Here is a 13,702-nt window from a genome sequence, read left to right as displayed (position 1 = left end):
ACACCGAGGGGGCCCTCCAGGCCAGCAGCGAGGGCTGAGGGGCAGCCTGGATGGGCGGCCCAGGAGGGCAGGAACTTGGGTTCCTGGAGGGCTGAGGGGCAGCCTGGATGGGCACCTGCCCCACCAGCTACACCCACCTTCTCACCCACCTGCCAGGCTGGCGTGGACACCCACTCACCAGCCCCTTGCGCCCAAAGATACGAGACCGTATCGGTGAGGTGCCAAATGGCATCCGACCGATGGTGGCCCCTGAGGGGGCTCAAAGGGATTTCCTCACATCCGTGAGCCTGTTTCACTGCCTTCTCCAACCCTCACGAGGGCGCGTGGCAGGGACTCTTGCTGGCCGTGCTTCTCCTCCCCACCCCCTATGTGGTGGTACCTTGGCATCTTGAATATTTTGACCTGCAGGAATCTGAGACACAGCAGGGGCTGCAAGGACTCCCTGACCTTCTCCCCTGAATCAGGTCGTAAGGCTCTCAGGTAAGAAGATGTGCCTTCCCTCTACCTGGAGGAAAGGAGCATCCTTATGTCCAAGATGGGGGAACACTGAGCAACCCCAACTACATCCCCTCATCTACTACCCTTGGCTCATACCCTTCCATCTATCACATTCTCCCACAACTATTCTCCCATCAAACCTAGCAGAAGGCGCGACCGTTTCTTCAGGTTTCCATTTCCTTATGAAGGCTCCTGTGTCACATAAAACGTACATTAAATATTTATTTAATATCTGAACGCTCTTCTCCTGTTAACCTGTCTTTGGTCACAGAGCCCCAGCCAAGAACCCAGAAGGACACAAGGAAAAAGCTATTTTTCCTCCCCTACAACTGATTCACAGGCTACGGATCACCCTGGCACTTGGGGTCAGGGGACAGTTGGCTTGTTTGTCATCCTGTTCCTGACACCATGATGCCTGGCACGTGCTGGCACACAGCAGGTACTCGAGACACAGTTATTGAACTCGGATTTGATGATCAGGCACCAGATGGGAGAAATCAATGTTGGCTGCACATCTTTTTCTTTCTGCTCTTCCTTAAATACATACAATGTTAAAATAAAAATCACGTTCAATGATGGTGAAATAATAAAAATGTTTATGAGGGACTTCCCTGGTGGCGCAGTGGTTAGGAATCCACCTGCCAATGCAGGGGACACGGGTTCGAGCCCTGGCCCTGGAAGATCCCACATGCCGTGGAGCAACTAAGCCCGTGCGCCACAACTACTGAGCCTGCGCTCTAGAGCTCGCGAGCCACAACTACTGAAGTCCGCGTGCCTAGAACCTGTGCTCTGCAACAAGAGAAGCCACCACAATGAGAAGCCCGCACACCACAATGAAGAGTAGTCCCTGCTCGCCGCAACTAGAGAAAGCCTGTGCGCAGCAACGAAGACCCAATGCAGCCAAAAATAAATAAATAAATTTATAAAAAGAAAAGTTTGTGACTGGTTAGAGATTGGTTTCTTTTTCTGAAGTTAAAAAGGAAAGGAAGCAAATTTCTCTTTTACAACAAGGAAAACTGCATTGCCGTCCTCTTGCACGAGGCTCTAGAAGGATTTCCGTTTTTGCTCTGTCATTGGGTAGGGTTACTAGAAGAAGGCTTTAAAGACAGAACAAAAAAATCTGACATAGCCCCTCAACTAGGAAAGAAGGTCAGGAAGCCAAGGGTGTGACTCGCACCCCTCATGACAATACCCTGTGACCACCACACCAGGGATCCTAGAGGCGGTCTTGCCCTTCCTGCCCCAGGGTGACAACTCTGCGCAGGGATGAGGGTTACCATTTAGACTTTCATCGGCGGCTTCTGAGGGAGACTCATCCTGAGGCCCAGACTCACTCCTTCTTGGGGAGGACGAGAGCTTGCCATCCCCCACTGTTGAGGGCACAGACTTCGGAAAGGCTCCGGGGATGGAAAGTGATGCCGTGTGGGAGGCTGTGTCCTCTGAAATGGGAATCTGTGGGGAGCAAGTTCTCGAGCCAGCACTGTGAAGGGTCCCATCTGCTGACCGTGAGGTTGGCAGACGTGATGTCGGAAATGGCTTTGAGCTGGAAAGATCCTTCCTGGGCAGCGAAAGGACTCTCAGTTGATTTGGGATCTGATCCTACTTTGGTGGAAACAAAAGAAGGGAAATTACCAAACATACGCTACATAAGTCCTTATCATCGGACATCATGGCTGGTGGAGAGCATGAGTCCTTGGTGATCAAATCATTATCCCTCTCTGCCCCTTTCTTTCCCTTCCCCTCATCTCTGGAAGTCAAGGTACAACATTTAGACAAGATAATACTGGGATTAGACATACTCCACAAATAATCAGAAAAATTCACTTTGCTTTCAAATACATATTGTTAATTACACATTTTCTAAACTAAGGCCCCTGAGAACATGGATCTTCAACAGAGTCAAAATCAATATGCAGATTTTTCCCCTTAAAATGCAGCCTTCCCATCACTTCACACCAACTAGGATGGCTATAACCAAAAAAAATAAATAAATAACAAAAAATAACAAGTGTTGGTGAGGATGTGGAGAAATTGGAACCCTCATACACTGCTGGTGGGAATGTAAAACGGTGCAGTCACTGTGGGAAACAGTTTTTCTGTTCCTCGATAAGTTACACACAGAATTACTACAAGACCCAAGAGTTCGACTCCTAGGTATAAACCCAAAGAATTGAAAACAGGGACTCAAACAGATACTTGTATACTATTCACAATCGCCAAAAGGTGGAAACAACCCAAATGTCCGTCAGTGGACAAATGGATAAATAAAATGTGGTCCATCCACACAACGGAATATTACTCAGCCATAGAAACGAATGAAGCACTGACACATGCTACAATGTGAGTGAACCTCGTAAACATCATGCTAAGGGAAAGAAACCAGACACAAAAGGCCACAGGTTGTATAATTCCATTACACGAGATGTCTAGAACAGGCAAACCCACAGTGACACAAAGCAGATTAGTGGTTGTTAGGGTCTGGGGGAGGGGGAAACAGGGAGGGATTACTGGGTAAGGGTCTCCTTTTGGCATGATGAAAACGTTTTGGAACTAGACAGAGGTGGTGGTTACACAACATCGTGAATGCACTTAATGCCACTGAACTGTTCATTGGCATTGAACAGTTGGAAGATGGAAATGCAGCCTTCCCAATGTAGTGATTCCCGTGTGGTACAACCAACAAATAGGCATGGATCACCAATGGCAGTGATCACAGCTGGTGTTGGATCAGTCATACAAAGTGCTGTCCTGGGGTGTATACAGCTACGAGGCTCCACATAGTGCAAAACTGCCTGACGTGTCCCAAATCCTGTCCCTTACAGAGCAGACCAGCAATGGGTACCCGTGATTGGCTGAAACCCAACCTCTCCTCATCAAACACTTTCTGAGTGTTTACGGGTGATGGCTCTCTTCAAAAGTCTCTAGTGCTATGATAGAAAGGTACAAATGCAAAGTACATACAAGTACAAAATAAATACATGCAAACCTTACCGAGACTAGTTTTGTTTGTTCTTTCTCACTGACTTTGGTGCTGGTGAAACCCTGATTTGTGGATGCTTGTTTTTCGCTAGAAGATTCCATCAAGCTTCCTAGCAACTCTTTCATTTCCTCTTCATCACTGTCTGGAGAATCCAGTCTTCTAGGAGGTTTTTTCTCTTTGGGTGTTTGAAGATCCCTCTCTTTCCCAACATGTGCTTCAGGGGATATCTTTTCCACAGGTGCTTCTCTCTTCTTTAGAAACCTACTGACCTTCCCACTCGGCATGTCACTCTCAGGGACAGGAATTTCAAGGGCCTGTTTCTGGGAGGTTTTGTCTGTGTTCTGTGAAGAAAGGTCAACCGTCCTTCTAGGGGGATTTTCGTCTGCTCTGCTAGGAAGCCAGTCCTCAGAGGTCTTCAGGTCAGATTCCACGTCAGACAAATCCATCTGCACCTTCCGGTTCCTGATCTTGGTTTCTATCTGGGCCAGCTTTGTGAGCGCAGCGTTGGCCCTGACCTTCGAGGCAGTGGTCGAAGCTCTACCTGAAGACAGCCAGGGCCCACTCCCCAGGAAAGCATTCTCTTTCGGGAATAAGTGTTTTCCACCCATAGTCTGGTTTCTTTTTAGAAATCTGCTTGGACCGGGTGCTATTTTGGTAAGACTTCTACTGATTTCCAAGTTCTGGATTTCTTCCATCCTTGAATCTTCTAAGGAAATATCACTGAAGTCGCCAAAGATATCACGCACAGTACGGCTGGTTTTTCTTATTGAAGCCATTCTAGGGAGTAAAGAAAGAAAACTTACAGTAAGAATACCTGATGTTCAGACTGCACATTCAAATCTCTCAACGCTTCCCACCACCTGGGAGAGGCCACATCCCCCTTTGCCATCTGGCCAGAGCCTCCCCTTCAAGCCCGATGATGGCAACGAAAATAATAAGACACCTGGTACGTTATCATTGAACTATGCCGTTCAAGGCCAGGTCTTAAGTGAGACACGTTACATATTAAAGACGAGAGCCAGTGCTTCTCAGGCCCAGCAGTATGCCTAGCACTCTGCTCAGAGCTACAGTATCTCATTTAATCCTCACTCAACACTGAGAGTTGGTCGTTGTCATGCCTCTTTCATAGAGAAGAGGAAGGAAATGAAGGCCTCCACAGGTTAGGTCACCTGGCCAGCGAGTAACAGAGCCAAATTCAAAGCTCAGGCCAATTCCAAAGGTCCCACTCGCCCCTACAGTGCTTCACTGCCTCTCCAGTTACCCCACCTCTGCTCCAAGTGAGTCCTATTACCCAGTTGCACCCCAAGTCTGGTCTCCTCCTTTATCCAAGTGTCCTCAGTTCTCTCAAAAAGAGCTGTTGAAACACAATCTGTATATTTAATGAGCTCCCCAGAAATCTTATTTTACTTACAGTGTGTGAACTACTGCCCTGGGAGCAGGGATGGGGGCTATGGACAGACACAGACCCCCCCACCAAAGGTCGGCCATGTGTTGTATGTGTGTGCTGGCGTACAGTTTTCTGGGAAAAAGGGCCAGCGTTTCCATCATATTCTCAGAGTTCCCATGTGCCCCTGAAGGAATATGAACAATTCACTCCAAGATTTACCAAGGTTTCAAAAGATTTTAAAGACTTAAAAAAATGGAAAAATATGGCATGGGTGTGTGTTTGCTGCAGGCCCTTTAGTGAGGAACCTGGCAACAGCAATGAAAATGTGAAATGCACAGACCCTGTGACACCACAATTCCACGTCTGGGAATTTCCCTACAATGCCCATAGAGATGTATGTTCAAGGGATGTCTTGGCAGCATTGTTTGTACTCGTCAGAATCCTGATCCCATCCACACAGGCTCAATGAAGTCCAGATGACCAAAGGCAGACAATGGAATACTATGCACCTGTTAAAAGGAATGGGGGAAGACCTGTGTGCAAGATAATGTCTCCAGCATAATGATCTGTGAGGCAGAAAAGATGCACAACCATGCCTCAGCTCCATGCTGTTTGAATGTTTTAGCAAGGCCATTTGTTACTTTTATTTCAAAAAATTTACTGTGAGAACCCAAAAAGCCTTTTCTTCCCCCCACTCTGTCCACTTGGAAAACAACCTTATTGGGATTGCCAGACTAAATACAGGACACCCAGTTATTTGAATTTCAGATAAATAGCAAATAATTTAAGAAATGTAAGTATGACCCAAATATTTTTATCCTAAAAGGTAATGTTCAAATTTTTTTTAATTTATTTATTTATTTATTTTTGGCTGCTTTGGTTCTTCGTTGCTGTGTGCAGCTCTCTCTAGTTGCGGCGAGTGGGGGCTACTCTTTGTTCCGGTGCATGGGCTTCTCATTGCAGTGGCTTCTCTTGTTGCAGAGGATGGGCTCCAGGCACGCAGGCTTCAGTAGTTGCAGCATGCAGGCTCAGTAGTTGTGGCTTGCGGGCTCCAGAGCTCAGGCTCAGTAGTTGTGGCACACGGGCTTAGTTGCTCCATGGCATGTGGGATCTTCCCGCACCAGTGCTCGAACCCGTGTCCCCTGCATTGGCAGGCGGATTCTTAACCACCGCACCACCAGGGGAGCCCTAAATATTTTTATACTAAAAAACTATTTGTTGTTTATCTGAAACTGAAATTCAATTGGGTGTCCAGTATTTTGATTTGTTAAACCTGGCTACCATACATCTTATATACCTTTCAAAGCTGAGTTCAAATATTTTGTGCAAGGCATTTAACCCAGCCCCTAAGATTCTGTACAAGAATGAATTATTTTTATTATTTTACTGTCTGTTTCTCTGACCAGTGTGCTTACTTGCTCATCCCCATCTTAACCACCCCGTGTACTATAAGTGCCCAGCACAGGCCTGACCACAGGAGTCAGTGAATCAAAAATCACACCCAAAAGAAACAGTGCAGAATTCCTAGTGTGAGTGACCCTGGTCAAGTTACTTAACCACTCTGTGCCTCAGCCTGCTCATCTGTAAAAAGGGAATAATAACTATTAGCCTCACAGGATTCCTATGTTCAGTGTGGGGCATGGAATAAGCATACAATAAAATTTAGATAGCAGTAATGACAGTATTTGGACTACCTGCATAACCGGCTAACTTTTAGCTGGAAGGACATGGTGAAGGGGAAGTAGAAAGCACTGGAACAACATCAACAGCTATCCTTGTGAGTATTTTTGTAGGCAAGGCCCAGGGCACTATGTGGGTCAGAGGAAAAGCCTGACCACCAGGCCAGGTTTTCTGGCATCTAGTTCTTCTGAAAGTTTCCCTAGGTTTAAAAAAAATTTTTTAATAAAAAATTAATTAAAATAAATAATTTTTTTAAAAAGAATTTTAAGAAAAAGGGATTTCTCTCTGGTGGCCTAGTGGTTAGGATTCCAGGCTTTCACTGCCATGGCCTGGGTTCAATCCCTGCTCCAGGAACTGAGATCCCACAAGCTGCACAGCACAGCCAAAATAAATAAATAAAATAAAATAAGATAATTTTAAAAATAAATCAATAATGTTTAAAAGGGTAAATTTCATGTTATGTACATTTTACCACAACTAAAATATATATTTTTTAATTAAAAAATTTTTATTGAAGTACAGTTGATTTACAATATTGTGTTAGTTTCATAAATAGATGTATTTTTAAAACACATAATTAAAAATAAACCAATAGGTAAAAGATGTGAACCAATATTTCACCAAAAAATATATATATATAAATGGCCAATAAGCACGTGAAAAGATGTTCAACATCAGCCATGAAGGAAATTCAAATCAAAACCACTATAAGATCTACTTCATACCTACGAGGGTGGCTATAATCAAAACTACAGAAAATAACAAATGGTTGGTGGAGGGTATGAAGAAATTGGAACCTTCATACCCCTTTGGAAGAGACTATAAAATGATGCAGCTGACAACCTGGAAAACGGTCTGGTAGTTCCTCAAAAAGTTAAACATCATTACTTTATGATCCAGCAATTCTACTCCCATGAAGCCCAAGATAACTGAAATGTAAGCAAATGTTCATAATAGTTCTTATTCATAATAGACAATAAGTGGAAACAACCCAAATATCCATTAACTAGTGAATGGATGAGAACTGAGGTCCATCCATAAATGAGATACTACTCAGTAATAAAAAAGAACAAATAATGACACACACAACACGCATATACGTCAAACACACCATACTAAGGGAAAATACCAGATGATGCAAAAAACCGCACACTGTATAATTCCAGTTATAAGGATTGTCCAGAAAAGGTAAATCTATAGACTCAGCCCATCAGTGGTTGCCTGAGACTGGGAGTGGTAGCGGAGATAGACTGCAAAGGGGACACTTGGGGTGACTGACAAGTTCTAAAGCTGGATGGTAGTGATGTTTGCACCACTTGGTAAATTTACTAAAAATAACGGGAATTGTACCCTTAGGAGGGGTGAACTGTATGGTATGTAAATGAATTATCAATAAAGTTGTTAAAAATAAATAAACCAAAATTTGAAAACACAGTCGCCCCTCAGACCATCGAGCTCTTCCCCCAGGCCTGGAGCGACCCACACCGTACCACGCTCGCTCATGGGCCCCAGACGAGGAAAATGAGGCGCTAGGCCGCTCTCCCGCCGCCCGACCTGCCCAGCCCCGGAGCGCGTCCCGTTTCCCTGCAACTCCTCTCCCGAGCCCGGGCATTGAGCCCGGGCATTAAGCCCGGCCACCGCCCAGCCAACCCCGCCAACCTCCTCCCACGAAGTCCTTCCGCGGACGCCGCCACCGCTCTCGGCCGGACCCTCGGGCCAGAAGGGACCGTTGACCCCGGCAAAGGCGCCAGGGCGAAAGAGACTACACCTCCCGGTGCACCCCGCGCCCCAACGACCAATAGCGCTCCATGTCACTATCGCGAGGCATCATGGGAATGGTAGTTTGAAGGGGGACACGGCGTGCACCGCGCGTCAAGGCCCAATGGTGTCTCGGGTCATAATCGCAAGGCATGACGGGAGTAGTTCCGGGAAGGGCCCGGCGCGCCGCGGAGACGCCTGGGCGCAAAGGGACGGTTATGAGAGGAGGTGGCCGCGCCTTCTCCATGGCCGACGCTCGTGTCCCGCTGTGGGCAGTCTGTGTGCTGCGGGTGGCGCTGGCCACAGTCTACTTCCAGGAGGACTTTCTAGATGGAGGTGAAGGGGCTCCGCCGGTGGCGGAGGCTTAAGCTCCCTCATACCCCAGTGCCCAACGGATGGCCCAAGTTGCCATTGCCCCCGCCTGTCGCCGAGGTATCGGTGGTGGCAAAACCTCGAAGCTTCGAGGCCTCGAGGGACCCCAACACTCTCCCCACCACCCAAATTAACAGTTTTCAGCCCTAACCGGTGTTATTTACCCCCAACAGAGCGCTGGAGGAACCGATGGGTGCAGTCCACCAATGACTCCCAATTTGGGTATTTTAGACTCTCGTCCGGGAAATTTTATGGTCATAAAGAGAAAGACAAAGGTTAGTGTAGGAATCGTGAGAAAATCAAGGTGAATGTTAAACCCCCATAGCAACCTTTCAAGGTAGGTGTGGCACAGCCCTAACACCCATTTCACAGGTCGGGAAACAGGCATGGGTAGGGTCTTTTTGTCTTCTCTTTTCTTGACCAAGATACCCCCTCTTTACAAGCACTAGTCAAATGGGTTTGGAGAGCCGAGGGTCCTGCCCTACAGAAGGAAAAAATTTAGAAGGTACTTCTCATTTTTATTTTCACGTTAAAAAGAAAAACAGGGTAAAAGTTATATGCCGTCAAGCACACGGATCTTTGGGGGTCCAATAGGACGAATGTTTACAACTGCACACCGAGGTCAAGATAGGAACGTTTTCAGGCCCCACCTCCACCCCCAGAGTCTTCCCTTCTGGCTTGCCCCCCCCCAAGTCAGTAGTCTCCAAGTACCAAGGATAACCTGTATTCTGACTTCTCATTCCTGATGATCAAAGGTAGGCAAACTAAAGCTCCTCTACTGCCTGTTTTTTGTACAACCAGTTAGCTGAGAGTGGTTTCTACGTTTTTTAATTGTTGGAGAAAAATAGAAAGGGGAATAGTATTTTGTGATGCATAAAAATTACACAAAATTCAATGAAATGCCTGAAATTTCAGGGTCCATAAATAAAGTGTTAGTGGAACACATTCATGCTCCTTCATTTGCATACAGTCTATGGCTTTCAGGCTGCAAAGGCAGAAATGAGTAATTAGGATGGAGAAGGAATGGCTCCCAAAGTGTAAAGCATTCATTCCCTGGCCTTAACAGAAAAAAGTTTGCCAACCCCTGATTTAGATTAAAAAATTTTCCTCTTTACCACCTTCCACTCAACTTCCATCTTGGCTCTGTTACTCCAGTGTTGCCTTCATTGTTTTGTGGATACACGTTGTTCCAAATTGTCAGGCTGTGATGGCAAAAATGGAGTGAAAATAACAAGGTGGTCTGTGAAGCTTGTACAGGGAGCGAGGTTGTCATTTGTTTTTTTCCCACAATGTTTTTCCTTCCTCCAACCTGGAATCCTGAGACTCTGTGCGTTTCATTCATTCCAGCACTTGTCTACTGAGAGCAGACACAGGCAAGGCACTGAGGATACTGGTTAATTTGACCCCTTTCATTGTGGTCTCCCAGGACCGTAACATAGAAGCCATGGATGGAAAGATCAATAGAATTTAACCAGACAGAGATGGGTGAGAGGTGATGGTGGTGGCTGAGGAGTGTGGTGAGACTCAGAGGGAGGTGGTGAGTCAGATGGCCTTAGGAATTGCCTGGATGGTAGGGGAAGGGGCTACAGATCACCTGAGAAAGGGAAGAGTGGGGGAAGAATGTAGGAGAGAGAGAGAGAGAGATAGGTTTGGGAGTGAGGAGTCAACCGTGAGTTCAGTCTTAGACATACTGACGCAAAATGCCAGGTTCATTAATGATGGCTCTCAGCATAGGCAGTTATGGAGGCTGGAGTATGTTACAAGGAAGGGTAGGTTATAAGAAGACTGGCTCTGTTTTCAGGTTTGTCTTTTTTTTTTTAATTTAAGTATAGTTGATTTATAATATGTTAGTCTTAGGTGTACAGTACAGTTATATATATTTCAGATTCTTTTCTCTTATAGGTTATTACAAAATATTGAGTAGAGTTCCCTGTGCTATACAGTAGGTCCTTGTCAGGTTTGTTTTATACTCCAGTATAAGATAAGGAATTGGTACAGAGCCTTTTGGCTACTGAAAAGGGGTTTTTGGTCTTGAAGTGAACAGCTAAATTTATAAAGTACAAGAAGATTCAGATGACAAAAGGATGGTATCTTCATAAAAAGAGCCACCACACAGATGACACCCAAGGACCAGCTCATCCAGTGCAGTGAAGCACTTTTTTCCCCCCCAGATTAGCAATCTGTCCTCCATCAGCCGTTGTGTCTCTTAAATAGCTGTTTTAAGATGAGAAGGAAAAGAAGTAGAATGTTCCATTGTTTAATCCAGTTGTTACAAAGCTTCCTTGTACATTCCTACCCCTTGGAAAATGAAGCAAAATTAATCTTTTATCTATAATTAGATTGCATATTTGTCAGTTAGAGCTGAAGTGTTTTTATAACTTAAGACCTAACAGTGGTATATTAAGTACAAAAACATGTACATGAGTATGTGAACTAGAAGTTCTGTGGCGAGAGCCTGTTAGTGATATGCCCATTGTATATCATTGTACAAATGTGCTATAGGTGCAGGATCAACATAAATGGTTGGAAGGTTTATTATCGGGGTGGGGGAGGACAACCATGTAATTCCCTGCATTGCCGAGCAGTGTCATTCCTAATCCTTCATGAGTACTTTTTATTTAAAGGTCTGCAGACCACTCAAAATAGCCGATTCTACGCCATCTCTGCACGGTTCAAACCATTTAGCAATAAAGGGAAGACTCTGATCATTCAGTACACCGTGAAACATGAACAGAAGATGGACTGTGGAGGGGGCTACATTAAGCTCTTCCCTGCAGACGTGGATCAGAAGAACCTGAATGGAAAATCCCAGTACTATATTATGTTTGGTGAGTTTAGATAGTATGGACAACCATTTCCTGTGATTTTGAAAACCCTTCCACCTGTAGGATCCTTAGACTGACTTTGCTATAGTTGTGTTGAGTTTATCTAACTAAAGGTTTCTAGTACTGTTAAACCTAATTAGTATTAAAAAAAGGCGGCTGTTCCATTCTGTTGTTCTTGGGAGAAAGTTATTTATTCAACATTAATGTAGCCCCAAGTATTTTGAATGCCTCAGGAGTCAGTAAACCTTGGCCATGGGCCAAATCGGCCCACAGCCTGTGTTTGTTATGGCCCATGAACTGAGAATGGGTTTTTAAATTTTTTGGCTGCACTGCATGGCTTGCAGGATCTCAGTTCCCCGACCAGGGATTGAATCCGGGCCACAGCAGTGAAAGCCCAGAATCCTAACCACTAGGCAACCAGGGAACTTCCTGCTTCTTAACATTTTTGGATGATTAAAAAAATCAAAAGAAGGACAATACTTTTAACCCATGAAAATAATACGAAACTCAAATTTCAGTGTCCACAAATGAAGTCTTATTGGAATGCAGCCTCACTCAGTTCATTTACGTCTTGTCTATGACTGCTTTCAAGCAGTAGTGGCAGAGTTGAATGGTCATGACAGAGAGTATATAGCTCACAAAACCAAAAATATTTACTGTCTGGCTCCTTACAGAAAAAGGAGATCATTGACCCCTGGAATACATTAAATGTCTCCTGACACTAGGAGTAATTGATTAACATCTGTGCTGGAATTGGGAAGGGACCACATTGGGCTGCAGGAACTAGACATAACTGAAATGTGTGGATTCAAAAACGTTTAAGAATGAAGAGGATTCTGGGAAGATGGGGGAATAGGAAGCACCAGGAATCTGTCTCCCCACCTAGACAAGACAACATTCTTGCACTGGCATAATCTGTCTGATGTAACAGTTAGGGAACTATGGAGTCTGTGGAAGTATTGCAACTTCCAGTAGAAAACTGGGGAGGTCAATTTGGGTGAATTTCAGTTCTTAGCACAGTAGTACCTACCCATTCCCACCTCCAGCCATATGGCAAACAGACAGCTGTGCACCAGGTTCCTGGAGCAGCTTTTACAGGAGCCAGGGTAGGCAAAAAGGACCCTGTCCTCCGAATATCAAGGATCTGAACTCTGATGGCTGATTGCCCCTTCTTGTTGCAGAGGTGCAGAAAAAGAGATGGGCAGCCATTGTTGTTAAACACACCCCCATTGTTACAAGCCTTTCCCCCTCCAGCTGAAATGATTTCCAGGAGACTTAAAGGGCCAGAACCCTTCCCTCCCACCCTTCATTTTTCACCTTTTCCCCTTTAGGAAGGTAGACATTAAAGACTAAGACATTAAAAAACAACTACATATGCAGGGAAAATTAGAAAGTGACCACACATACACAGGAAAACACTCAGAAAAGACCTGAGAAAACCTGAAGTTTACATCCCAGGCTGACGCTTGGTACAGAGCCAGCCTTCAACAATCAGTCAAAAAACCAACAACAACACAGCAAACCCTGCGGAAGGAGGAGAATCTGATTTCCAGACTTAACATTCATTATTAGACTCATATGTCCAGTGTTTAACAAATAATCACAAGGTATACAAAGAAACAGGAAAGTGTGGCCCATTCAAATGAGAAGGATAAATCAACATAAACTGTCCCTGAAAAAAAGACCTAATGGCAGATCTGTTAGACTTAAATAACTGAATGATGCTAAAAGAACTAAGTGAAGATGTAGTGAAAGTCAAGAAAAATGAGAGTAAAATGGAAATATCAGTAAGGAGATAGAATACTTAACAAGAAACCAAAATCAAATTCTGGAGCTGAAAAGTAAACTAACATGAAGAGTTCACTAGAAGAGTCAAAGGCAGATTTGAGCAAGCAGAAGAAAGAATCAGAGATCTTGAAGATAGGATAATGGAAATTATCAAGGCTGAGGAGCAGAAAGAAACAAGATTGAAGGAGAGCAAACAGAGGCTAAGGGACCTGTGGGACACCATCAAACAGACCAACGTGTACACATTGTGGGAGGCACAGAAGGAGAAGAGAGAAAAAGGAGCAGAGGGAGAGAATATTTGAAAAAACAAAGGCTGAAAACTTCCACATTTGATGATATACATGAATATAAATATCCAAGAAGCTCTATGAACTCCAGGTAAGATGAACTCAAAGAGGTCCACACCAAGACACA

General features: G+C 44.8%; 2 protein-coding genes across 14 annotated transcripts in view; one reads left to right on the top strand and one right to left on the bottom strand.

Moving 5' to 3' along the window:
- C3H19orf44 (chromosome 3 C19orf44 homolog) overlaps positions 1–8,284 on the bottom strand; it is a 32,135-nt gene extending 23,851 nt beyond the window's left edge. For all 13 annotated transcript variants that reach the window (XR_009539737.1, XR_009539738.1, XM_060144650.1 and 10 more), the window contains exons 1-3: positions 8,205–8,284; positions 3,490–4,255; positions 1,776–2,097 (exon numbers count right to left, since the gene is read on the bottom strand). Coding sequence is in view for 11 of the 13 variants with exons in the window: in XM_060144650.1 (XP_060000633.1) it covers positions 1,776–2,097; positions 3,490–4,254 (1,087 nt within the window). In the remaining 2 variants the exon portion in view is untranslated. The remainder of the gene's footprint in view (positions 1–1,775; positions 2,098–3,489; positions 4,256–8,204) is intronic.
- Positions 8,285–8,481: 197 nt separating this feature from the next.
- CALR3 (calreticulin 3) overlaps positions 8,482–13,702 on the top strand; it is a 30,937-nt gene continuing 25,716 nt past the window's right edge. Inside the window, exons 1-3 of the mRNA XM_060146628.1 lie at positions 8,482–8,639; positions 8,849–8,950; positions 11,300–11,503. Of these exons, the coding sequence (XP_060002611.1) occupies positions 8,522–8,639; positions 8,849–8,950; positions 11,300–11,503 (424 nt within the window). The 5' untranslated portion in view covers positions 8,482–8,521. The remainder of the gene's footprint in view (positions 8,640–8,848; positions 8,951–11,299; positions 11,504–13,702) is intronic.

This window comes from Lagenorhynchus albirostris, chromosome 3 (assembly GCF_949774975.1).
Source record: "Lagenorhynchus albirostris chromosome 3, mLagAlb1.1, whole genome shotgun sequence".
NCBI classification, from domain to species: domain Eukaryota; kingdom Metazoa; phylum Chordata; class Mammalia; order Artiodactyla; family Delphinidae; genus Lagenorhynchus; species Lagenorhynchus albirostris.
Note: the sequence above shows the minus strand (reverse complement) of the source record. Positions and strands in the feature narration are given on the sequence as shown.